This window comes from Protomyctophum bolini (assembly GCF_963924005.1).
Source record: "Protomyctophum bolini genome assembly, chromosome: 21".
In the NCBI taxonomy this organism is placed as follows: domain Eukaryota; kingdom Metazoa; phylum Chordata; class Actinopteri; order Myctophiformes; family Myctophidae; genus Protomyctophum; species Protomyctophum bolini.
In genome coordinates, this window is record NC_137882.1 from 18,358,055 (window position 1) to 18,382,186 (window position 24,132).

A 24,132-nucleotide genomic window follows, 5' to 3' on the forward strand; every position below is an offset into this window, starting at 1 on the left:
CAGGCAACTGCCGACCTCGGGCCACATGCGGCCCCCACCATCACTTAATGTAGCCCTCAGGTTCATATCAGAATACTGATATATTATTGATTTCAGCTGTTAGCACTTGTTAACACTTGCGCTAATTACTTCAGTCTAAATTAGTAGCGTAATGAGTAGTATTAAAACGTTTGTCTTTTTTATGTCCAATGTATCTGTAATTAGTTCATAAAGTTAGTTAACATAACTATTATTAAAAGGCATTTTAAATGTAATATGAATGTTACTTTTCAGGATTCCAATTAAAAAATAGCAAAGAAAAAATCAGTTAAAATACATACAATAGCTGATCTACAAGCTCAAATCGTTTTGAGCTTGTAGATATTTTTTGCTACAACAGTAATATATGCAATGTGGCCCTCTGGAGTGATTGTGGAAATAGTGGCCCTCTCCATTCTCAAAGTTGCCCACCCCTGCTGTAAAGTAAACCTGGAAAATGTTACAGGTATGAGGTATCATTCAATTAACACTATTGCAGTGGCCGTTTCCATTACATTTTATGACCACAAACTGGCAATGTTTTTAACTTTACATGTGTGTGGCCATAACATCATGTGCCTACTTTGTTTATTACTTCCCTACAGATAACAGATCCATGCTGAGAGATAAAACATGTCAACAATGCTATATAAAACTGTCAAGTAAACTGTAAACTACATGGCCAATAAGGCTACTTGTTTGTTAAAATGACCAGTCTAAACATAATTTAATTTAATTAATATTAAATGGAAATGCAGAGACAATATAAAGATGACATATCAAAGACAATAAGAGTTAATTTATTGCATTTCAGTAACATCACTGAATGGAGAGATGCAGCCGAAATGTCCTACTCATAAACACCATAAAAACCTTCTCAAACAAAAGATAAAAGTGTCCTTTATAAAAGTGAATATAAGAAAAAATAACTAAGTAGCTGCAGGGAAAATTACTGTGCGTAGGAAGCTGTGTAACATACATGAAACATAAACATAACCTTTAAACAATACAAACAATGACTGGCGGACATTCGTAGGTACAGCCAGAGATGGGGCACTTCTATGAACAATGTTGCTAGATTTATTTTTATCTCCTCTCTCTCTCTCTCTTTATCATTACATAGGCATGAAACTTCTCACTGTAGTTAGTAGGTACTAGGTAGGTAGGTAGACCCTCCCTCCCCAGACCAACAGTGAGTATAATTGCATTTCTATAATGGTCCTTTCAATTTTCTCCGAAATGTAAACTGAATCGATAGATATAAAGTGTAAAGCTGAACATCAAACATAATCATCACTTTCATCAGGCATATTATATATTTTGGCAATAAAAAATAAATATACATTTTGCATCCAGAATAAACTCCAAGAACAATGCATGTGTTTATACACACACCTTGACAGTGCAATGTCTGGATATGCTTATAAGGCCTTGACAGTCAGAGTGTGGTGTAATGAATGGTACAGTAGGTTCTTGGCTCAGTGCTCCAAGGTCTGATTAAAGTGCCTCTTCCCATCCAAGTACAGCATAGCCTCTATAAAAGATAAAATAAATATCACAATGATTGACAACGCTATACACTGTCACATTTCAATGGGGTAACTGGTGTAATCAAACTGACATAACAAAACAGCAATTCACTGATAAAGTATAATAAAACAAAATCTCAAAGGTCAGAGCTCTCTAAGAAAATTGTATATATTTATGAACTGTAGTTGTGAAAACTGAAACACTAAATGCCATTATCTAACATTTAGAACTTCTGCTGAAGTTTAGAATAGTACAAAAACCTACTATATTATTTTTGTTTCCACGAACCTTCAAGACGACCAGTGACCATGATTGATAAACGTAATCAAAATATCTACAAACACGATCAAACAGTCCTAGTTGTGTGGTTGTACAGTACCTTTCAAAGTAATATAAAACAAAAAAAAAGAAAAGAAAAGGGCAAACCTGAGATGCAATGGATCTACTCGATATGGTTCTGCCCTACGTGTTACAGTTTATTTAGAAGTTATTCTAAATAAACTGTAATGTTTAGTGTCTGTGTGTTGCAGTGGGTGTGGCCTAACCTCCGTAGGTCTTGGGGACGATGTTGGGGACGTCGGTATCCGTGGCGAAGGTGAAGTGGAACACGTTGGTGGTGTTGTGCTGCCGGGTCAGCGGGTCCATGACCTCTGTGTGAACTCTGACCTGGATGTTCTTCCCTTCCGTGTAGCACACCTGCCAGACAGACAGGGGATGACCTATTACGCAGAGCCTGGTAGTCAATGGTCACTGAGGGGGCGCTTGTTTTACAGGCGACCGGATTAAGGTTGGTGAGCGGTCCGTTAAAACAACCGGATCAAGGTTGGTGAGGGGTCTGTTAAAACGACCGGATTAAATCTTGGTGAGGGATGCGCTGCTCTGTGCTTTTTTAGTTATATCAATATAGCACATTGGTTAGATATTAAAAAAAATAGCAGATATACAAGCTCAAATGTGTGCAAGTCCCCAGGACTTTTTTGTGTCATCCTTTTTGGCTAAATGTTTTTCTGTACCTCTGTGCTGTTTACATTTTTATAATCAATCAATGAATCAATCAATCCATGCACAAAAAAACCTTATACTGTTAATTCTGGTATTGACCACCAGTCACCCTGAGCTTATTGCAAACATGTGTGTGCACGCGCACTCTCTCTCTCTCTCTCACACGCATGCATGCACGCACACACACACCTGTGATGAGAGGAGCAGCAGGGAGCCAATCTCCACAGGCCTCTGGAACAGAATATCATCAACCGCTACCAGGTTGGGACGACAGCCTCTGTATTCATAGACAAGAATGAAATTTAACTTGAGACCTATTTGGTATAGAGGGAAAAGCAGTGGGCTAATATAGATCCCCAATGTCGTTTTAAAAAACATATAGCAGCAATCTTGTGATTACACCTTTGGGACAATTAGCAACATTTCTTCTCAGAACAATTTAATAATATCTATAAAACGGACTGCTTCTCAAAAAAAGAAGGAAAAAAAAGTCTGTCTTCAACAACAAACTGACAATCTGTGATCATTTCTTATGCTCCTGCCGTTTTCAGCACCTTCGTCAGCGGAGTATTGGCCACTTTGCCAACTTTACAGTATTGGTATTAGTATTAAGTGCAAAATAAAATAAAAAATATTTTGAAAATGGCCGATCTACAAGCTGATCTAGCTTAGCCTGGCTCTAGCCCTGAATCACTAGCCACGCCCATTAAGAATAATGAATGAAAATTCAGACTGAGTGTCAGGCTAGATCTAGCTTGTAGATAAGCTATTTTCAAATAGCTAAAGTTTAAATAGGGCTTTAGTGGTTAACGTATGTTTTGTAATAATCCAAATCTACAAAGTAAAGTTTTCAAATAAATCTAGTGGGGTAAAGTACAATATTTGCCTCTGAAATGTAGTTGAGTAGAAGTAAAAGTACTGGAAATTGGAAATAATCAAGTACCAAAATACCAAAAAATGTACTTAGTTACTTTACACCACTGCTTTTTTGGTCAGTTTTTCCAAGACAGGCAAGAGCGCACTTCAGCCTGTCTGTGTGGTGTGTTCCGTGCGCTCTTACCAGCGCACGGAACTGGTAAGTGTGCTCTTACCTGTAATCACCCCCTGCCAGCCGTCAAAGAAAACATATTTATTTTATTATTGACAACAAATATATATAATAATCACATAAGGTGGTCCAGTTAAGGGACCCGTGTGCCGCCAGGCCTGTCTCTCACATGAACACTCACCCATACATGCAGGCGTTGGCCCAGCCCAGCTCATAGGCTTTCCTCATCAAGAAACCTCCGAAGATCCTGTTGAAAATGTTCCTCTCCTAGAGAGAACACCAGTATAGAGTCATTAACCCATTAAAACCAGGAAAAAGACTTTAGGTATCCAAAAATATCAGATCTACAAGATTATAGTGAGTCACTTCATCACCTCCCCCCAGAAACTACCCTAAACATGTCTATACCGTTGGAGCATCACAAACTGCATGTAAAGAGTGCTGTCGCGGTGATTAGGCGACTGATGTTGCGTAACAAAAGACTGGGCAAGTGCGCAGACAGGGCAGCAATTCACACCCTCAACACCATCATGGCTCATCATGACTTTATTTTATGTTGCTATATCAGTGAATTAAAAAAATGTTCAGGTCAAGGACCCCAAAAACTCTTCTACCTAAACCTAAAAATGACAGATGCTTTACCGGTTTTAATCATTTTATAACTGAGCCTTCCTGTATCTCACCTGAGGATGGCAGATCTCCAAGCCTTTGACTTTGGCATCTTCCATCCACACGGAATTAGGAGGCAGAACCCGACTCCGGAAACTCACTGTCCTAGAAGAGAGAGCATGCACGCACGCGCACACGCGCACACACACACACACACACACACACACACACACACACCACTGTGTAAGATGCGTGTGACTCCATCTGTGTTTATGGTTGTGTGTGTATATGTCCATGTTTGGATTTCGTACTTAGAGTCCAGGGTGTTGAGGAACAGACTGTGTACGATCTTCCTCTCTTCGGCTGCAGGAGCCACCTTCAATAGCGACGCAGTACTCATTCCAACACGACGGGTCTTATTGTCTGAACACACGTGAGAGAGGAAGAGGAGGTTACAAGTTGGTAATTACATGTATAAATTGGGCATACTAATAACAATCTATAATCTAGATTCTAGGATCATAGGTAAACCAAGAACCTATCATATACTGTCAGTGTCTACTCTATGTACATTGAAACTAAACAATAGAAATAGGATGCCAGGTCTACCAATGAAGCTGGCTCATTTATCTAAACTAGAGTGGTGCCTCTACAGTAGTGCCCGTTGAGCACTGGCCTACTTGGAACGATGCAAGTTTGAAATGCATGCCCCACCCAGATATTATGTCTGTGTCCCTTTTATGCCCATATGTGGAGTATATGCAGACGTCAGAATGATGTCAGAACAGGCCAGCTCCATATATGGACCCTGGGCAGGGGACCTGTCCAGAGCCCAGGCAGAGAAACCCGCCACTGCATCCCCTGTGGTGGTGTGGAACGCGTGTGACAAATTTGGAGTCGGTGGGGAGAACGGTTCTCGAGTTACGTGGATTACACACAGACAGACGTACAGAGACTGCTTTTAGGGAAGGTTCTGACATCTTCCCTGCGTAGGACAAAGTATATAGGGCTTTTGTGGTGAAGACTGACAGATTGTTGCCAACATAGACAGTCATGTTTACATGCATGTCCATCACTTAATTGCCTCTTACCCTCTCCTTCCTGAAACAGTTTCTCCTCTTCTGGCCCCTCAGGCTTCAATGGATTCACAAAAGCTGCCCTGAGGGTACAACAGAAATAGTACATTTAAGCAGTAGTAAAGTAAGTAAAGCAGAATAAAAGTGCAGCCCTCAGTCCAGAGCGGGCAGATTGATATGCGACGCAGGGGGACGGTAATGGTGGGTCATGGTTATATTACACTTTTACATGTTTAATGAACTAAGCACTTTCATATCATTGCTGTCGTGCAACTCCCCCCTGGGGGGAAGATAGAGATTTGCTCTTGAACAGCTGAACCACTCTTTTCTGGTTTAAACAGTAACGTTGTCACTTTGCAACAGTGCGTGTATATAGCCTAAACATGGCAGAGATCGCAGGTTAACTTGTAGAAGTGTCACACTGAGAGAAAAACTTGTTTCTATTATTTTAAATCTAAAATGGAATATTTCAATAACGTTTTACGTTGAACGTTTTAATAACACATTCAGAGAGATGTGGTAACCTACTTAAAAATAAAATGAAAAGACTTCACCCATTTTCAATTATCTTCATTTAATTGGTCCTCATAATTGCCCATGATAAATGGTTTTCTACTCCGTCTGTGTCTCATAGGAAGGAGGAATGTGGACATTTCAGAAATCCACCTACCACACCAATGACATTATTGTATTTTTTTTCCTTCCCCAAACAATATTACTTTTTTATTGAAAGAACTATGGCTTCCATTATAGCATGCTAACTTTCCAGAAATAGAAAGCCTGCAGCCTGGATTCCCCATCAGTGATGTCACTGGTAGGGGGGTTTCTGCTTGCTTTGGTTCATTCATTTTTCGAATAATCCTCTCTGGTATGTCTGTATGTGTATCAGCTACATGGTGGAGTTGATGCAAGTGTCTCTATGCAAAACGGGTTTTATTGTTTTGTTGCCTACACACAAATCAGCAGTTGATGGGTTTCAGTTTCACCTGGCACTGTTATGGCATTCAGGGTGAAAGAGTCATTCACACCGTTGTTGGCTGTGTGAATTTGTGTAGGCCAGGCCGCCAGGTACCCAGACTGAAATGTGGGGAGGCATTTTAACCGGCAACCCCCATCAGGACAAAGGTGGGGGTGGACAACTTAAGCCGGTGTCACACTGAAAATAGCCGATCTACAAGCTCACAAAGCGTCTCAATGTTTTGCGTAGTGAACTTCTAGGTCTGATATCTTCAGTGCATCCGAGGCAACCAAATATAAAACAGCCTTCATGTTAAAATCTGTGTCATTTTACATCACATACATTGGGGGTGTCCTCGGCCACATGAAAAAGTTTGAGCACCACTATAGTGACACAAAGTTTTTTCCAGAAACCTTTAAGATTAGATATTTGTAGTAGAATCTACCTCTTCTCTTAATAACATTTGATATTTACCCCAGTGAAGAGCTACCGCCATTACAGTTGGACAGAATCCCAGAATAGCATGACTGAAATCACAAGTATGCCGATATTGGGGGAAAAAATCCATGTTGAAAAGGGAAGAGAGTGAGCAATATCAAGAAGCGAGAGAAACTAAAACATAAGAGGAAGTCTACATGAGTACACTGGTCACATGCTTATAACTAACTAAACTACCTCTTGTTCTCTGGATCTCTGGCCACCATAACAAATGTAGCATCCAGAATGGGACTGTAAGCTCCATCGTGGTACTGGAAAACATAACAAGAATGACATTTATGATTATCATATTACTGTATACCCAGCCCTGGGTAAGGGGACAGGTAAAAGGACAGATAGGCTGTTTCTGTGTTCCCCAAACTTTTTTAGCACGAGACCCAGAATGTGACTCCTCTGGACCCAAATGACAGGAAATAGCTGATCTACGAGCTCACAAGTCGCTTTTCCCCCTAATTATTAATTGTCCCCTAATTTATAGAATTAATTAATTAATTTTGATATTTTTTTTATTTTGTATTTTTTTATTAAAATGTGTCAATTAAAGAAACAATCTTTAATAATAATTTAAAAAAAAAACTAAATATAGGACACAAAGAATTGTAGCATTAGTGTGTGTGTGTGTGTGTGTGTGTGTGTGTGTGTGTGTGTGTGTGTGTGAATGTGAGACACACTGTACCTGAGACATGTGCATCTTGGCTTCAATGGAAGTCTTCCCCACCCACGTCACATGGCCGGTGAACTTGATGTCACAGTCAGGGTAGACGATATGCTTCCTCATGTCTGTCATCACAAAATGAACACTATAATTACCTTCAGCCAAAAGGGCGAGGTCTTTAGCAGCAGACGGCTTGATGGAGCTGAAGACATCATTTCAATTAGCAGTTCAGTATATTTTATAATAATAGCCCTGCATTTCTACTATTTCTAATGTTAATCAACCTGTAAATCAAGCATTTTTTTAGCTTTAGCAGAGAGAGCTAGAGCAGAGATACGTAGAGATACTGGCTGGGACGGTCTCCATCACCATCGGTGAAGACAGCGGCTGTGTAGAACAGGGGTTCTCAAACCTATTCAGGCAGCGACACGACACCCACCAAAATAATCCTAATTGAACAGGGGACACCCCAAAATAATCATAATTGAACTGGGGTCCCTTAACGCTGAAGAACTTAGAACTGAGTTCCAAGTTGAGGCATGAAATTTGCCTCTTAGATAATATTGGACAGTTTTATTAAAAATGTCTTAAAATTGGTCCTTAAATTGTCAAAGCAAATAATCTGAGGACCCACCAATATTTAATAATTTGGGGACCCAACCAAATGGGGGTCCCGGCCCATAGTTTGAGAACCACTGGTGTAGGAGACGCATCAGAAGGGGTAGGCAGCAAGAACGTGGCCTTGCGGCAAAACTCTTACAAACGTCTTTTTTGGGTGGTAATCTTTGTTTACAGCGGCAGACTGAATTTAGACGAATGTTCCCTGTGTGCTTTACTGGGTTGTCGTGCCAATTATGTGGTGTACGTGCAGTTTTATTGAATACTAATTAAGTGGGCAAAATCAAAGCCAAGCCATATCTATTGTTAAGTTAACGCTGTTGACTTTGGCGAAACCCCCCATGGCCAACGGTCGTTATAAACTCTGCTCTGCTTGCCTTAGAGACCAATCAGACCATTGAAGTGAACATAATTGCTTCCCCCTCCTCCCACGTTTACACAAATGCTAGCTGGGATGGTTAGCAGACGCTACCAGAGGTGTCAAAGTTATTTCGGAGTGAGTGAGGGTCGCATTGGAGGGCCCCAATGGAAACAAGCCATACTGCTTTCTTGGGTTCAATCCTTTTAGCATTCTATTTGCATTTAACTGTACTCTTATGTGCATTTTTTGTAAACTGTTAATAAAGTATTCAATCAATCAAAATTGACAATTTTATTCTCAGCATTATTACTCATTGAAAAAGCCTTTGACTGCAGTGTGCGTGTGGTGCTGTTGTCTTGTGGTATCCGAGTTCCATACCTATCTTGTCCACCAGGGCTGTAACGATGGACAGTGGAGACCGTGGCAGTGCTTCATTCTGGGTGTGAGAGTAACTGATCAGTACTGAGGAGAAGGAAAGAAGATAACAGTTCCGATTAATCAACCGAGACAGGGAATATAATATAACAATAACTTTATTTATGCGTTACCACCAACATAAACTCAGCGAAAGTGATAATACAGTTTTGTAAGAATATCGTCTCTGTCGGGTGGAAACCTCATATGCCCCAAAACTGTGACATTCAAGATTTCGAATGAAATCTACAAACTCGTTTAAGTTTGTACATCTGCTACTTTTGTGTGATAAAGTAGGGAGTTAATTAATACAAAATAAAAACATAGAATATGGAGATAAGCCGACAGAAACAATATCCAGTATGATAACATTAACTTTAACATGTGTATAATATATATATGGTACCTGCTAAACTATCAAGATCCTCCAGGATTCTTCCAAACCTGCACACCAAGAGATACATACGTTGTAATTGTAGAAAGAGGCCAGAGTATTTTAATGCTTAAATGTATTTTAAAGCTTCCACACATTGTGTGTGTGTGTGTGTGTGTGTGTGTGTGTGTGTGTGTGTGTGTGTGTGTGTGTGTGTGTGTGTGTGTGTGTGAGCGTGTGTGCATGAGTGTTGGGCAGGTGCAGACAAACACTTTGCAAATTTTATTGGCTTTTATCTGTGTTCCCGTCTACTTCAGCAGCACAGTAACTCATATTACTGACAGTGACTACACTTGCTTTAGCAAATCTATGTCAACATTACATTTCCTCGTATATGTGTCACTGTGGCTCAGGCAGGCCTGTCACAATTATTACATAATCGCCTAATCGCAATACTTTGAGATAGAAAGCAGATAGTGTTTACAAAGCCTAAAAGCCAAATAAATATTATTAATATTAATAGTATTTTTATTCATATTGCTCCAGACCAGGTCTATTAGTGTTTCTGTTCCGATGTTCAGTGACTAGTGACGCAATTAAGTTAAATTTCATACCCGTGACAGCCCTAGGCTCAGCCGGTAGAGAAATACTGATAGTACCTGACACTGTTGTGGAAGGTGAGGTACTTCTCTCTGAGCTCAGGCTGAGACCCGAGGGGCAGGTGGGCCTCCACATAGCTGTCCTTCATCCGCCTGACAGGCAGGTCACTCTGAGACTTGGCCAGCTGGGATGACAAGGACACGCGGTCCGCCAAGGCCTGCTGGTGGTCTCTGCAGGGAGTCAGAGAGCATGAAATTATTAGAATCAAAGATGTGAGATTAGAATCAGAGGATTAGATGAGTGAGAGTCAGAGCATGTCGGATGAGATGGCGAGACACCACTTGCCCTGGTTTGACTCACGACCCCTCAGCCCCATGGCATTCCCTGGGAAATCATTCAAAGGTCATAAATGGTTTTGGAATATTCCATAAGCATTTAAGGATGGTCTGTTCGCAGGCTACAAGGTCGTCAAACCAGCTCAACCACAATCTTTATGATATTGTAAACTTTATGACAGTGTCCAACCGTTTGTCACATGTCCAACTATGCAGGCCAGTCATTTCATTATGTACTGTAATAGGCTGTTTTTAGGCTAGGCAGGGTGACCGAGTTCGCAAAGTTAAAATAATTTGTAGCTTTTGCAAATGCATTAGCCACCTTATTAAAAAAAAAAAACTTTCCTATACAAGAGTGCCTTGGTCTCGTCTTTTTTTGCATCAATTCTGTCACCCAGTTGTACTAAAGAGAACCTTGTTGATTGAAGATTCCTAAGTTATCTACAAATCAAACTCTCTAAGAATGCATGTCAATAATTCCAATTGATATGTTCAAAAGAATGAATCCCAAATTGGGCTTTAAACAAGAGGAGAGTGTAGAAGACCTGCACATTTGGCCCTCTGTACTGTAGTGCTTGACTGTATATTTCATAATGCATAATAAGAATAATCTTCTGATGAAATTCAGGCGTGTGTCCACATGGCAGTTACTCCTGCAGCGCGCCAAATTATACAGTAACTTTTACAGGAAGTCTGATCATTGCAAATGGTTACAAAAAGACAATACTATATAGTCGCTGTCCTTATCTATATGGCACAAATGGTGGAAATTTGGATTATAAATAAAACACTGGACACTCTCAAAAACATGTCTAAGCTAAAAAAAAGGATATTCAGTAGTTTCGTTTTTTTAATACACGATTGTTTCAGTACCTCCAGTTAGTAGAAGCTCCCACGATTGCCCTCAATCTGTTGCGAACTAGAAAACAAAAGAGCCAATAAGGACTTTCTCTTTGTGACATTTTAATGTATGTGTGTGTGTGTGTGTGTGTGTGTGTGTGTGTGTGTGTGTGTGACTGTGTGTGTGGAGTTTGTGTATAATGTACTATAATCTGTTTTGTCCGTTTATAGTACTGTCAATTTGTCATTTACTTCACTACTGTCACTACTTCATTTAGCCTCAGTCAAAACATCAGTAAGCTGCAGTCTCACTTTACTGTGGTTAGGTGTGTACGTATGCATAAAAGGTTAGGTGTAAACAATTCACTGAACGATATCTATTCACAATAATCTTACGTTTCTAATGGTAAAACACAAGATTGAGTTTATTTTAGATTAGAAACCAGTAACAATTTTTCATCATGAATCATAAAACAAGTGTTGTATTATTATTTAACAACTTCCTCTTTGTCTTAAGACTGCAACTATTGATGTCCTAATCGTGAGTCAATACAAAACAGGATTGTGCAAGTAGGTGGAAAACATAAGCCCCAAGTCAACAACAGAGCAGCCAGACAACCAACAGTAATCTGTCACCAAGTCTGGCACTAAGATAAGGACATTGTAGCTAAAGATGAAAAGCAGTGCTAGCAGCCTCTAGTGTCCATGCTGCATGTCAAAGGGTGTCAAAGGCTACTAGACTAGCCCTAGAGCAGGGGTTTTCAACTGATTGTGAACCAGGGACCACCACCTTGACTAAGGATCAACCTGGGGTCCACTGTTGTGTTGTAATGCAGGGGTTTTCAACAGGTGGTCCGTGGAGGTATTGCATATGGTCCCTGACCATGCATTTAGTAATGTAGCAAAGTGAAGATTTTGTATTTTCTTCCACGGAACAGTGCATATATATATATATATATATATATATATATATATATAGTAAAAATGGCAAATACGTGCAAGATATAGCACATAATGACATGATTATATGGGCACATTTCCTAATAATGATGACTCAATCAGGCAATCTGGTACACTTCACCCTTCTTGAGATTCTAACTGCCTATTCTGTGGAATATTTCTTAACCTCAGACTTCCCAGTAATTCTGATAACATTGACGCTCTTCCACGGAACAGTGAGTGTACAGACGTTTAGTGCACTGTTCCGTGGAAGAAAATACAAAATCTTCACTTTGCTACATTACTAAATGCGGGGTCAGGGACCACATGCAATACCTCCACGGACCACCTGTTGAAAACCCCTGCCCTAGAGGAAAGGCCACAGGGTCACCAAAAGAGGCCATCTTCTGGGGTTCAAGGAGATACACAGAAAATTCCATGACAAGTAGTTTTTGGGATGTTTATTGTGTGTCTGACTGTCTGTATGTGTTGATATGTGTGTCTGTATGGCCCTGTCACACAATCATTGTTGTTGTTTTTTAAAGTAGGAAGAAAATACATATATATAGCTATAATGAACCAATCTAGATTAATTTATTTGATAATTAAAATAGGCTGCGAAACTTTAGGCTGCGAAACTTGATGTGGAGTGAAGACTCAGACTAGTGAGACTATCGCTCTGACTGGGGAGGATATTTAGTTTGTTTGGGAGCGAGTTCATATGTGTGTACTGTGTACAATAGAGGGTATGCGTGACATCATCATCAAACCCGGAAGTTATGCAGGAATGCCTACTGAGTGGCAAAAAACTACTTTCTGGCCTTGATAACCCATGCATCCAAACAGAGAAGTTAAACTCACTTTGCATGTTGCTTTGCCACTCGATGGGCCATTCACTTTAAGCATGTGCATACCCTCTATATGAGGTCACGTGTTGACAGATTTTCACTAGTTCAAAGTCCACCAAAGTCCACCAAAGCTTAAAGGTGCATGAAATATTTATGCAACCAAAACTGCATTCAAGTGAGAAGAAAAAGGTACTTAGGCATGAATGCAGCATCATGCAGAGGAAATGCTACAGAATTAGGAGCAAATTAGGAGTCAGGTAGAGGAGTTTTAGCTGGTTAAGATTCAGCTTGATTTACCAACACACACCATTGGCCATATGTAAGTTTGCATCTCCTGTGGAGAAACAAAACAAAATCAAAGGTGAAGGTGGCGAGGGGTCAGATGGTATGACTGGATGGAGGGGACAATGTATCAGACAGTGTTCAATAGATTCAGTCAAACCAATCAAAGAAACATTTAATGTAGTTTTATGTAGTTAGTCAGTGGTTCCTAATGTGGGAATGTATTTAGCCCAAATAATGTGGTTGAGAATGCCATATGTCCAGAGAAAAGGTCTGACAACTTAAGATACCTCGTCAAGGCTGCTATAGTAGTGTTGTCACAGACCATTGTTTACAAATGCCAGCAATACGATTTGTCCACCCAATCCCCTCCCCTAAACTTGCCCACTGTTTGCACAACGCAACGCACATTCTGTGGCCACAACGCAAACAAATCAACACTGGCCTGGCATGTCAAAACACCAGTGGTTCTAACTAGGGGTCGGGACCCACAGGGGTGTCCCCAAATGATTTTGGGGGTCCCCAGATGATTTGCTTAATGTGCACGATTGTTTTCTCATTCAACAGCAAACAATCCAACATATGTATATGTATAAGTGTATACTATTTCTAAAGTGGCAATTTAAGGGCTTTTAAGACCTTTTTAATATCTCTAAAATTACATTATCAAATTATGATCTAAGAAAGGCATAACATCGTGAAAATAGCCCAGTCAAGCATCAACTTCTACAATTCCAAGTGCTTGTCAGGGTGGGGGGTCCCAAGTTCAACTGTTCAAATCTCATTATTGTGGGGGTCCACGGCCTGAAAAGTTTAAGAACCACTGGCCTGTACATTATGCAGATGCATACTGTTGACTGATCTGCAAACAGTGAAGAATTATGCTTAATATATTATAGAAGAACTAACAAGCTTATAAGCCAGATCTGCTATTTTTGGCATATGACACTGTTGTACAACAAAGTGTATCAATCTGGCTTTATGTAGTTATTAATTGTCACTGATTAGAAATTGAGAGATTTCCATGTAGCCTCCATCACAGTCGGACATCTGTGTGTTTGTGTGTGTGTGTGTGTGTGTGTGTGTGTGTGTGTGTGTGTGTGTGTGTGTCTGTCTGGGGACAATCATTAAAATTAAAAATGTTCATGCCGATTATCCAATCACTACTAGGGTGTGTGTTTTCCACCTTACCTTCCCTCATGTCTGGAGCCATGCCCTGCTGAGACAAGGCCCTCACACATAAGGCCCTGGACGCACTTGACAGCAGCAACCTGGACCAGGGACAATGGCATCAAGTATACTTTAGTCTCTCTTTCGTGGCCAGACTGTTGCCTCCCACAATTTTCAAATGCTTCCGGTCTGGAGCACGGAAGCTCTGTTGATGATCAAGGGGGAAGGCGGAAGCCCCCTCCCCCCACACACACACACACACTTCCGTTTTGTCTTTACAGGCGCGGAACGGAAATGACGAACTTGGCTCGGATTTCAGGAGGTGTAGTTCCAGACTCTATATTGTTATATAGAGTCTGGAGCATTGGTTATCAAAGTGGGGTCTTGGGACCCCTAGGGTTCCTTGGGGGGGTTCCAGGGGGTCCCCACAGCTAAATGATAGATAGTTAGGAATAGGAACCAAATGGACCCCACCTACATGATAGTTAGGAACCAAATGGACCCTTATCGGCCTGTAACCCGCAGTGTATACAAATTATTTTACAGTGGGCTCCCGCAGATAAATGTCGTCGGTAACAGGTACGGTCGCCCCAATTTCCTCTCGCCCCAGCTTTTTTCCGCCGACCTCACGCCGACAGCTCGGTGTGGCGGTTCTTGTATTCTTTATTTTGTTTTACTGAGAATAAGGTTAGGAATAGGGTTAGGTTTAGGCACAGTTTTACTGAGGTTAAGGTTAGGAATAACGTTAGGTTTAACCGTTTAAGCATAATTTACTTAGATTACTTTAGGAATAACAGGCCCCGCTGTACGCGGTAAAGGGGCGAGTTGTTTTGTATTCATGTCATCAGGGCGGTGCATGACCTCATGCATATCAAACTGGTGGTCCTTGATATTAAAAGGGTTGAGAATCACTGCTATAGCTGTAAAAAATATTCTGTTATGGGGTCCCGGGCATATCTTTTCAGATAATAATGTGTCAATTTTTTGGGTGCTTGACATGAAAAAGTTTGAGAACCAATGCTCTAGCATTCGGATGTTGTGGAATAAATAGTTTTCTGGCTATGCGAGACTATGTAGGCCTATACTTAACAACTACATTATGAGCCTACGCTTACGCTTATGAGCCTACATCCTGTTCTAATTATAAACAACGTCTACAGGCTGGACAGCACACATGTTTGCCATCTCTTGGCAGAGGCACAGATTAGAGGGGACATGAGGAGATGTCTCGTCTTCATCCTGTCGATAGACAAGTCCTGACAGCTGCCTGTACTGTACTGTATATGAACGTGGTTAGCAAGCCGCTCTGTCAGTCAGTGGTATATATTAAGAATGGAGTTTCAATGAGTAATTCAAAAAGAATCTGCCACACCCCTGCTGCTGCACCCTCTCTGTGTAAACAGTCTCCACCCATGTGGGGTACAGTATAGTACATTGTGAAGTTCATTTCTTTACGTCTATATACATAGCTTCAGACAATATGTAATTAGTTGAGACAATTATAAACCCATACCATCATAAACCCATGATATCTCAACTCATACACAATCATTGGTGTGTATTGGATTGGATTATCCTCATAACACAGTAGGTCAAACAAACTGAAGAGATGTACTGAGCTAGCCCCAGTACCATTGGGTTCTGCTTGTGGGGCTACAGATGAGCTAATCACCAGAGTAGGCTCCACTGGCACTGCAATTAAAGTAAAGTTCATCAACAACCCTCATATCCTACTCAACATAACAGTACATCTATAATAATATATCACACTAACCGTGGTGACAGCATCTCTGCACAGCACAGGGTTGATATACTAGCTAACGAAGACGATGAGACGGAGCAGGGTGATTTTGGTGATTTCTTTTTCCACAGCAGTGACTGAACGGATGCTTCCTGGTTGTGTCAGTAGAGTCCCGCCCCCTAATGACGTAGATAAAATTCACTATTAGTTCTAGTTTTATTTTATTTGTATTGTTATACTTGGCTATTTGACAGGTGTACGATTGAAAAGGTAACTAGGTAACAGTCAATACAGGTAACTCATATAATTCCCAAAACAAACCTATATAAATAAACAAAAACTAAGGGCAAGGGAGTAGAAATGCTACTCCCTTGACTCCTTCAAAACCGCTCTCAAAGAGCACTACGGAAGACTGCAATACGAAACTGCCCCCCGTAATAAAAAAACGTCACAGTCCATACTGTATTTCCCTTTTTTGTGTATACGTCTTCTAATTAATTGAAAAGCCTGGAGGACTGCTTTTCATGGTTACGTCCTCAAAGTAGCATTTTTGTATTGACTTGTGCTTTCGTTTGAAATGTACCCATTCTACATACTATAAAAATACAAATAAATCAATCAATCAAAGTTATCATTTTTTTTGGTTCTTATATCGAACCGCCGTGTAAATTTCCATAGTTAGGTTATTTCCAACAACAAGTGACGTGTGTCCACACCGTCGCCCTGATTGGTAGGACGGTGCAGAGTTCCGGGTGGATAGCCCCGCCCCGCCGGTCCGCTATAAAGTGCAAACAGAAACAAAGGACACCTCAGTCCAGCTGATCTTGACCTATTCGCTTTTTGCTGCATGCAATTCCACCGACAGACCCGCACGGATACTTAGGCTTATAGTGGGTTAGGGTTACCCCCCTACAAGCGAATGAAGAAAATTCTCCTTCTTCACTTCACATACAGAGGTCTCGTAAGAAAGGGAAAAAAGAGTAAAAGAAGAAAATGGACAAGTACAAGTTACGGAAAGCTGAACCCAAGGACGTGCCTGACATATTGCGACTCATAAAGGTTAGTAGGCCTCGGGAGCGAGTGCTGTTGTTGCTGCTGAGGTCTGGAGTTGGAATAGATGTGATCATGTGACGTTATTTTGGAGGAGGAGGTCTAGCAAGTTGTCCTCTCCATCTTGGAAGTTCATACTTTATGGTTTGCCAGTGCATGGATGGCTGCCGTTGGGTCGGCGTGACGGAGATGAGATAAGATAAAACCTCTAATCCAGTCCATGGTGAAGAAATGTACCCACAGGGGACCGTTCGACGCCACTGGTCCATCCAGTCTGCTTGTTATAAGCGACTTTGGGCGTGTTTCTAAAGCGATGATGCTTATTTTGGCTTGTTTCCTAATGTTTAAGCCAGTAGTTGCCTATTATTTCCCTGATAAATACCCCCCCCCCTAGATTTGCTTTGAAAATGGCAGATCTACAAGCTCACAACGCGTGCATCTGTTACTGTGAGGTTGTAGTCGGCTATTTTTAAACGAATTTAGGAGAAAATAAATAAATGAAACTAGGCTACACACAGTATGGGGTCCCTGGTACTGTGGCACAGAATCTGGCAACACTGCGGCGGACGTGTACTATGATGTGATGACGAATGCTTGAGGAAGCTCTTTTGTTGCCGTGGCCCTCAACCGACTCATTTCCTCATTTATGATGCCGGTCTACCCGGATACAGGAATGCCAAATATGGTCAATCTCGCATCTAGGTTTAAACCATTTCAATCTGGTGTTTTCGAGAAATACTGGGCCTACTACATTAGGCCAATTAAATGAAGAATGTTTGCATGTAATGCCAAAAAGTCAGGTTAAAGTTTTGTTTTTAAAGTTAGTTTTTGGTATATAAGTTTATAAACGTTGTAATGTATTTACCACAGACGACAATGCATGTTGTTAATGATATTGATGTTCCCAGGATTCATTTGGGTGTTCTGGATTTCTGTTTATTTGTAGGAACTTGCAAAATACGAAGATATGGAAGATCAAGTTCGTCTGACTGAGAAAGGTGAGCTTTTAAATTGTTTTCTCCCCCCATCTATAACTTAAGCAAAATGTAAACAAATGGAACATGCGACAATCATGTGTGTGTATATCGTCTCAACAATATTTATCACCATGTCGCCCATCCCTGTACAACATGTGTACACACGTGTGAAAGTATTTACAAACGTCACTGTTCGGCTGTTGTTGCAGAACTTCTCGAGGATGGATTCGGTGACCAGCCATTTTACCACTGCATTGTGGCAGAGAGCCAAGGAGAGGAGAGCGGTAAGGAGATCTCTACTTGCACACACATGCATCACGTGAGGAGTAAAACCACCGGTTACCGGTAGCAGCAAAGCTGATATGTTTGTGTGTGTGTAATCTGTTTATGTGGTCCTCTTTTCAGGTCCAAAGGTAATTGGGTTTGCGATGTACTACTTCACATATGACCCCTGGATCGGCAAACTGCTCTACCTGGAAGACTTCTTTGTCATGCATGAGTACAGAGGTGAGTCTTTTCATAGTTGTCTATAACCTGCCATGGAGTAAATCTATATTTTACACTCTGTAATACATATTTACCATCTGACTGACACTTGTCTCAGGTTGCCAGTGGCCATTTAATTGCTTTTGTTAACCTGCGCACCCCCATTTCTTTCCCTCATCCAGGGTTGGGAATCGGATCAGAAGTGTTGAAGCTCCTCAGTCTTGTGAGTATACTTTTTTAAATCTATTTTTACTGTAGTATTACCATTATTATGTATTGCTTCTGCATTGTCTGAACGAAGCTGAACAAAATTATGTTTTACTCTATTGTACCTGTACACAAGTTGTAACAATAAAGCCAAACCGTGACTTGGTATAGCACCTTCTGACTCGTTTAATGTCCTCCGTCCAAACTTCCAGACGGCAATGAAGACGCGCTGCAGCAGCATGCACTTCATCGTGGCCGAGGACAACAAGAAGTCCATCGAGTTCTACAAGCGCCGCGGTGCCGAGGATCTCTCTCAGGAGGAGGGCTGGAGGCTCTTCAGGTTCGACAGCGACAGCCTCGTGAAGATGTCCACCCCTGCAGAGGAGTGACCTGGCTCCTGGGAGGCTCGAGCAGCGCTGCTGGAGGTCACACGCGGTTGTTCAAAGTTGGGGGAGTGGGACGAGAGTGCATGGCGACGTCGTTCAAACCTGGCACCGTCCTGATGGGTCTGTCATTTGGCTTTGTTCAGTGGCTTCCAATCAGGGCTTGATGACGATCTGTTAAAACGGGCAGATCTGAGATTCGTGTCTTTGGATACCCGGTTATGTACCCCGTAGGTAACGGGAAGGGTGGGCACTGAGGAAAAGTGGGCACCTCAATGTAAAATGGGCTATTTTTCCTCTCTACAATTGCAACAAAAACTGTTTATCCAATCATAAACAAGAAGTTGAAGGATACTTTTAGGTCTGATGATGTACCGTGCATGTTCACATCATGTATACTTGCACATTATTTCAGACCATTTTTTTAATATTTTATTTTTTACATTTTGGACAATATGGCCAATTTTAGATTGAGGTGCCCGCACTTCCTTAGTATCCACCTTTCTTCTTGTAGCCACCCCATATAATGGAGTTGGTCATTTGCACGGGCATGGCTTAACTCTATATATGACTGACTCGTGCCTGTCGAACGAGGGTGTCAGAACTGACTTTTAGCGTGACAGGCAGATTTTTATTGTATCGCTCTTATGTAAGCCTCTCTTTTAACGTAATGTCTTGCTGTTATCGCAGCGATGATTCATAGTGTGTTTGTAACTCCCCATAATCACTTTTTGAACATGATTGAATACTACATTTTGTTACAGCTAATAAATGGGGAAACTGATCAAACGCATCCTTTACTGTAATTCATTACACCAACACTTTTTTTTAATCAAGTCATGTGTGTGCATATGTTAATGCTAATACAGTGTCAGCAACTGCAACATATACAAAACCATTAGGAGAAAGAAACAGTCTAGCACCTACGGCAGCGATACTCAAATAGATTTACCTGTGGGCCACATTACAAAAATGGCAAGGGGCCAGGGGCCAGTAGATAAAATTACGACATTAATGATACTTGATAACTTCTCTCTTTCAATTGCTTTATTTTCGCAAAATGTATCAAAGTACAATGTGCATGCACACAATATGTAAATAAATGTGTTACATTTTCTTGCATAAACACAAAGAGCTGTTTCCATAACTGCACAAATTATTGCACATAACATGAGTAGCTGTTATAACATAACATGAGTAGCTCTTTGCCTGCCTGCCTGTCTGTCTGTCTGTCCATGAGTAGTTATTTGTCTGTCAATGAGTAGCTGTCTTACTGTCTGCCTGTCTATGAGTAGCTGTCTGCCTGCCTGTCTATGAGTAGCTGTCTGTCTGCCTGCCTGCCTGTCCAATTGTCCATGAGTAGCTGTCTGTCTGAGTAGCTGTCTGCCTGCCTGCCTAATTGTCCATGAGTAGCTGTCTGTCTGCCTGTCTATGAGTAGCTGTCTGCCTGCCTGCCTAATTGTCCATGAGTAGCTGTCTGTCTGCCTGTCTATGAGTAGCTGTCTGCCTTCCTGCCTGTCCAATTGTCCATGAGTATAGCTGTCTGTCTGTCTATGAGTAGCTGTCTGCCTGCCTGTCTAGGAGTAGCTGTCTGACTGCCTGCCTGTCCAATTCTCCATGAGTAGCTGTCTGTCTGCCTGTCTATGAGTAGCTGTCTGCCTGCCTGCCAGCCAGCAAGTTGGTTAACAGAAAATAAATTGTTATGGCTGAGTAAAATAAAATACAATAAACACAATTTGCCTGAAAATAGATTACCCAGCTATGACCTTTTTCATGAAAAAAATGAGTAGTGATATGGCTGACTGAGTAAAATAAAACAATCTACCTGAAAATAGATAGCTATAAGTGAAGAGCAATTTCCGCAATTACCATTTCCGCAATTTCCATTTCTGCAATTTCCTCAATTTCCATTTCCGCAATTTTCATTTCCACCATTTCCGCAATTACCATTTCCGCAATTTCCATTTCCTCATTTCCGCAATTTCCATTTCCGCAATTTCCTCAATTTCAATTTCCGCAATTTCCATTTCCATTTCCAACTATTAATGGCAGCTGGGTTTCATCATTCAAATAAAATAGAATTCTGTCCGTTTAGCTATAAAATTATGTCAGGGAATAGGGATACACAGTATATGTCTTTCATTTGCATTGCATCTCCCCCCCCCCCCCCCCCCCAAGCTTTTATTTTCGTTCGAGTAATAGTACAACTCTAATAGTATTACTTATAATAATGTAATTAAAGATAACTTCATTCAGATTTATTTATTTTTATTTCATTTTCCAGATTTTCTTTTCTTCTTTTTTTTAGATTTTCATTGGTGGGCCAGTCATAATGGTCCCGCGGGCCTGATGTGGCCCGCGGGCCTGAGGTTGAGTATCACTGACCTACGGTGTCGACATCTAAGTATAAACATTATGTAGCAATGGAATCTAATCATTGTGAGCATGCATGTGGCCTGTGCCTCTAAAAAGAGTGAAGTCGGTTGGTAGATAAGTCACAAACAAGTCATCCCCACCCACCCAACCACCCCTCCTCACTATCTGATCTCTCACCATAGTTTGGGTATAACGGCTAAATTTACATCCCAACCTTGGTGTAACCTCATTCAGAACCAGACTGCACGTATGCACATAAGCGTGCACGGAACTGCACGCACACAGATGTTCTCTTCAAAGTAGTCTGGCTGAACTTACTGTTTTGAAAGCACTTGAAACTCAACCCAGTCAAAACAGGACTATATGCCCTGAGGATTCATAACAATTTGAATTGCCCATTGTTTAATTTCTGGAGCAGGTTATCTGGTGCAGGTTATCCTCTGTGCCAAAAACAATTGGTGCAGAACTGACACAACTCTATTACATTTATACTATTCATCATAAAACAAAAGACCAAAATATAAGGACAGCCACCACCACTCATTCTAGCTCTTTCCATTAAAAAAAAAAACACCAGAGCAGTGTTGATTTTGACAGCAACAGGTTAGGCAGTCAGTCTTTTGAATAAAATTTAGATTTAGTCAAATTGAAATGTTTTAGTTGACTAAAACTAAGATTTTGGTCAACTAAATATACAGTTTATTTAGGCCGTGATGGTGTAATGCCTGATTTATACTTAGCTGTGTGCCAAAAATAGCATCCATGTGCTAATGCATACAAAATGGGTCCTTGAAATCTAAACGTTTGTGAACCACTGAATCACTGAGTCACATCAAATTCAGATTGTCAAAGTGGTTAGAGATCGTCCTCAGCGGGAAAGTACTGAGTTGAATTTTCACAACAGATTTAGGCTACTTGGCGACAGTCGCCTGATGTATGAACCCCATCCCGTTGAGTCATATTGAACATTGTTTAAAATATGAATAGAAATTAAACCATTTATGACAGACGGTGGTCATTTGGGTGCACTGACCCAAACTCCCAGTAGACTGGGTAAACTGAGAAATCTGTGAGCTTATAGCATGTTTTATTTGTGATGAGAGACTATTCAAACCGTGGCCTTTGATCCTGTCCTGGGTTTTGTTTATGTCAAGCCATTAGAATCTGGTTAAAGATGAACCATTCTCCCACGGCGACAGGGGGGGCGGCTAATGGCGGTCCAACTTCCTCCATAGGGAAGTGCGTCTTCCCAGGACAATCCGATATTTGGATTAGTTTGATTGGATGGCCACAGTGACACCAGGTGTCACAAAGAGATGTTATAGTGTAATTACCATAATACAAAAAAATAGTGAACATGTCTGAGGGATGCCTTCAATAATATTGTACTCCTACTAACAAGTATATCATCTCTGTTGGGTGGAAACCTCATACGGTATGTCCAAAACAGGATTCAAATTAAAAAATAGCAGATCTACAAGCTCAAAAGATGTCGCTTTCATGCCACGTTTCGAGTTTGTGGATCTGCTACTTTTGTGTGATGCTGTTGTATGATGAAGTAGGGCATTCATTTATGAAAAAATGTAATTATGGTGATCAGAGGTTATTGCCTGACAGCAACGATATACAAACCAGAGGTGACTTCAGGATACATGAAGATGTGCTTGTATGGACTTGTTTTAATGGTTGTTTAACATGCGTTTATGAAGATGATTAAGGGATAATAGGTAAATACGCATTGGGCCACTTGTTTTTGTCTGCTTCCATTCCTTCTGTTGTTTTGTACAAATGCCTTGGGGGTTAACTTTAGCTCCACCTATGCAATTTGGACTTACAAGCCAGAGCGTCGAATACTATCCATTCTAGAAATACTAGTATAGTCATTAACATAATTATTGTGTTTTTGTACGGCGCCTGGTTTGTATAGTCTGTTCAGTGTCTTGCACGGGCTTGCATAATGGAGTACAATGGAAACTTAGCTTCAGATCTTTTTGTGTGATCGATCCATTTGGGCACTTTTAATTGGCAATACTGTGCTTTTAAGAGTCGCCAATAAAGTATTCTATTCTAAACGCTGACAGCAATGACATGGCACTTATTTAATGTGAGACCTGGGAGATCCCTGTTGTAAATGCATTGCAGAACATAACAGGTTAGGAGGCAAGATTTGTATTTTGTACACACAGTAACAAGATTTAACTCCCAGGTCAATCTTTACCTATCAATAAGAACTGTGTTGGCATATTGGTTATATGAACAAGGCTGCACAAATGTCAATGTGGTAAAGCAAGGCTGGCTTCCTGTGTACGTCAACTAGTGCATGAGGGACCATAACTCATATCCGTGTAGTCTACTTGACAAGTTTGACATTTACTCAAGTACTGTACGAATATTCCACTATTATTATTTTCTTCTCTCTCCCTGTCCCCCATCCTCTTTTTCTCTTCATGAAATCAACAACCACGAAGAGTTTGATTGATTGAAGTATTTATTAACAGTTTGCAGTCTATTAAATTGTCTCCGTCGGGTGGACACCTTATGGCCCAAACTGTTCAAATAAGAAAAATGGCAAAAGTAGCAGCAGATTTGTGCGACCCTGTAGTTGTATGATTAAGTAGGGCGTTAATTCACAAAAGGTTTAAATATGGAGATAAGAGGTTTCTGCCCGACAGCAACGATATACTTTTTTCTGCCATCTTGCTGCAATTTTTCTTTTTTCCTTTCATGTGTCTGATGAA

General features: G+C 40.9%; 2 protein-coding genes across 2 annotated transcripts; one reads left to right on the forward strand and one right to left on the reverse strand.

Annotated features, from left to right (window-relative positions):
* Positions 1–802: 802 nt before the first annotated feature.
* Positions 803–16,056, reverse strand: acot9.1 (acyl-CoA thioesterase 9, tandem duplicate 1). Its single transcript, XM_080794270.1, has 16 exons — positions 15,949–16,056; positions 14,196–14,275; positions 13,030–13,056; positions 10,969–11,014; positions 9,820–9,990; positions 9,194–9,231; positions 8,752–8,835; positions 7,416–7,519; positions 6,917–6,990; positions 5,299–5,366; positions 4,519–4,630; positions 4,282–4,372; positions 3,780–3,865; positions 2,740–2,827; positions 2,094–2,244; positions 803–1,552 (listed from the first exon to the last, which is right to left on the reverse strand). The coding sequence occupies exons 1-16, from the start codon at positions 15,960–15,962 to the stop codon at positions 1,497–1,499; spliced, it is 1,290 nt and encodes a 429-aa protein (XP_080650396.1). The 5' UTR covers positions 15,963–16,056; the 3' UTR covers positions 803–1,496.
* A 643-nt stretch (positions 16,057–16,699) lies between these two features.
* Positions 16,700–19,811, forward strand: LOC308336237 (diamine acetyltransferase 1-like). The gene is made up of 6 exons (XM_080793543.1): positions 16,700–16,974; positions 17,912–17,963; positions 18,152–18,226; positions 18,348–18,449; positions 18,611–18,651; positions 18,848–19,811. The coding sequence occupies exons 1-6, from the start codon at positions 16,909–16,911 to the stop codon at positions 19,022–19,024; spliced, it is 513 nt and encodes a 170-aa protein (XP_080649669.1). The 5' UTR covers positions 16,700–16,908; the 3' UTR covers positions 19,025–19,811.
* Positions 19,812–24,132: the final 4,321 nt, after the last annotated feature.

What these genes read in the sequence shown, in the direction of transcription:
- acot9.1 (XM_080794270.1), bottom strand. An exon ending in ACCTTCCACAACAGTGTCAG is followed by an intron (nt 9,232 to 9,819) that starts GTACTATCAGTA and finishes CTTGGTGTGCAG; the next exon opens with GTTTGGAAGAATCCTGGAGG. An exon ending in CCAAGATGCACATGTCTCAG is followed by an intron (nt 6,991 to 7,415) that starts GTACAGTGTGTC and finishes TATGTTTTCCAG; the next exon opens with TACCACGATGGAGCTTACAG.
- LOC308336237 (XM_080793543.1), top strand. Translation starts at nt 16,909, where the DNA reads ATGGACAAGTACAAGTTACGGAAAGCTGAACCCAAGGACGTGCCTGAC. An exon ending in AGTTCGTCTGACTGAGAAAG is followed by an intron (nt 17,964 to 18,151) that starts GTGAGCTTTTAA and finishes CTGTTGTTGCAG; the next exon opens with AACTTCTCGAGGATGGATTC. An exon ending in TGTCATGCATGAGTACAGAG is followed by an intron (nt 18,450 to 18,610) that starts GTGAGTCTTTTC and finishes TCCCTCATCCAG; the next exon opens with GGTTGGGAATCGGATCAGAA.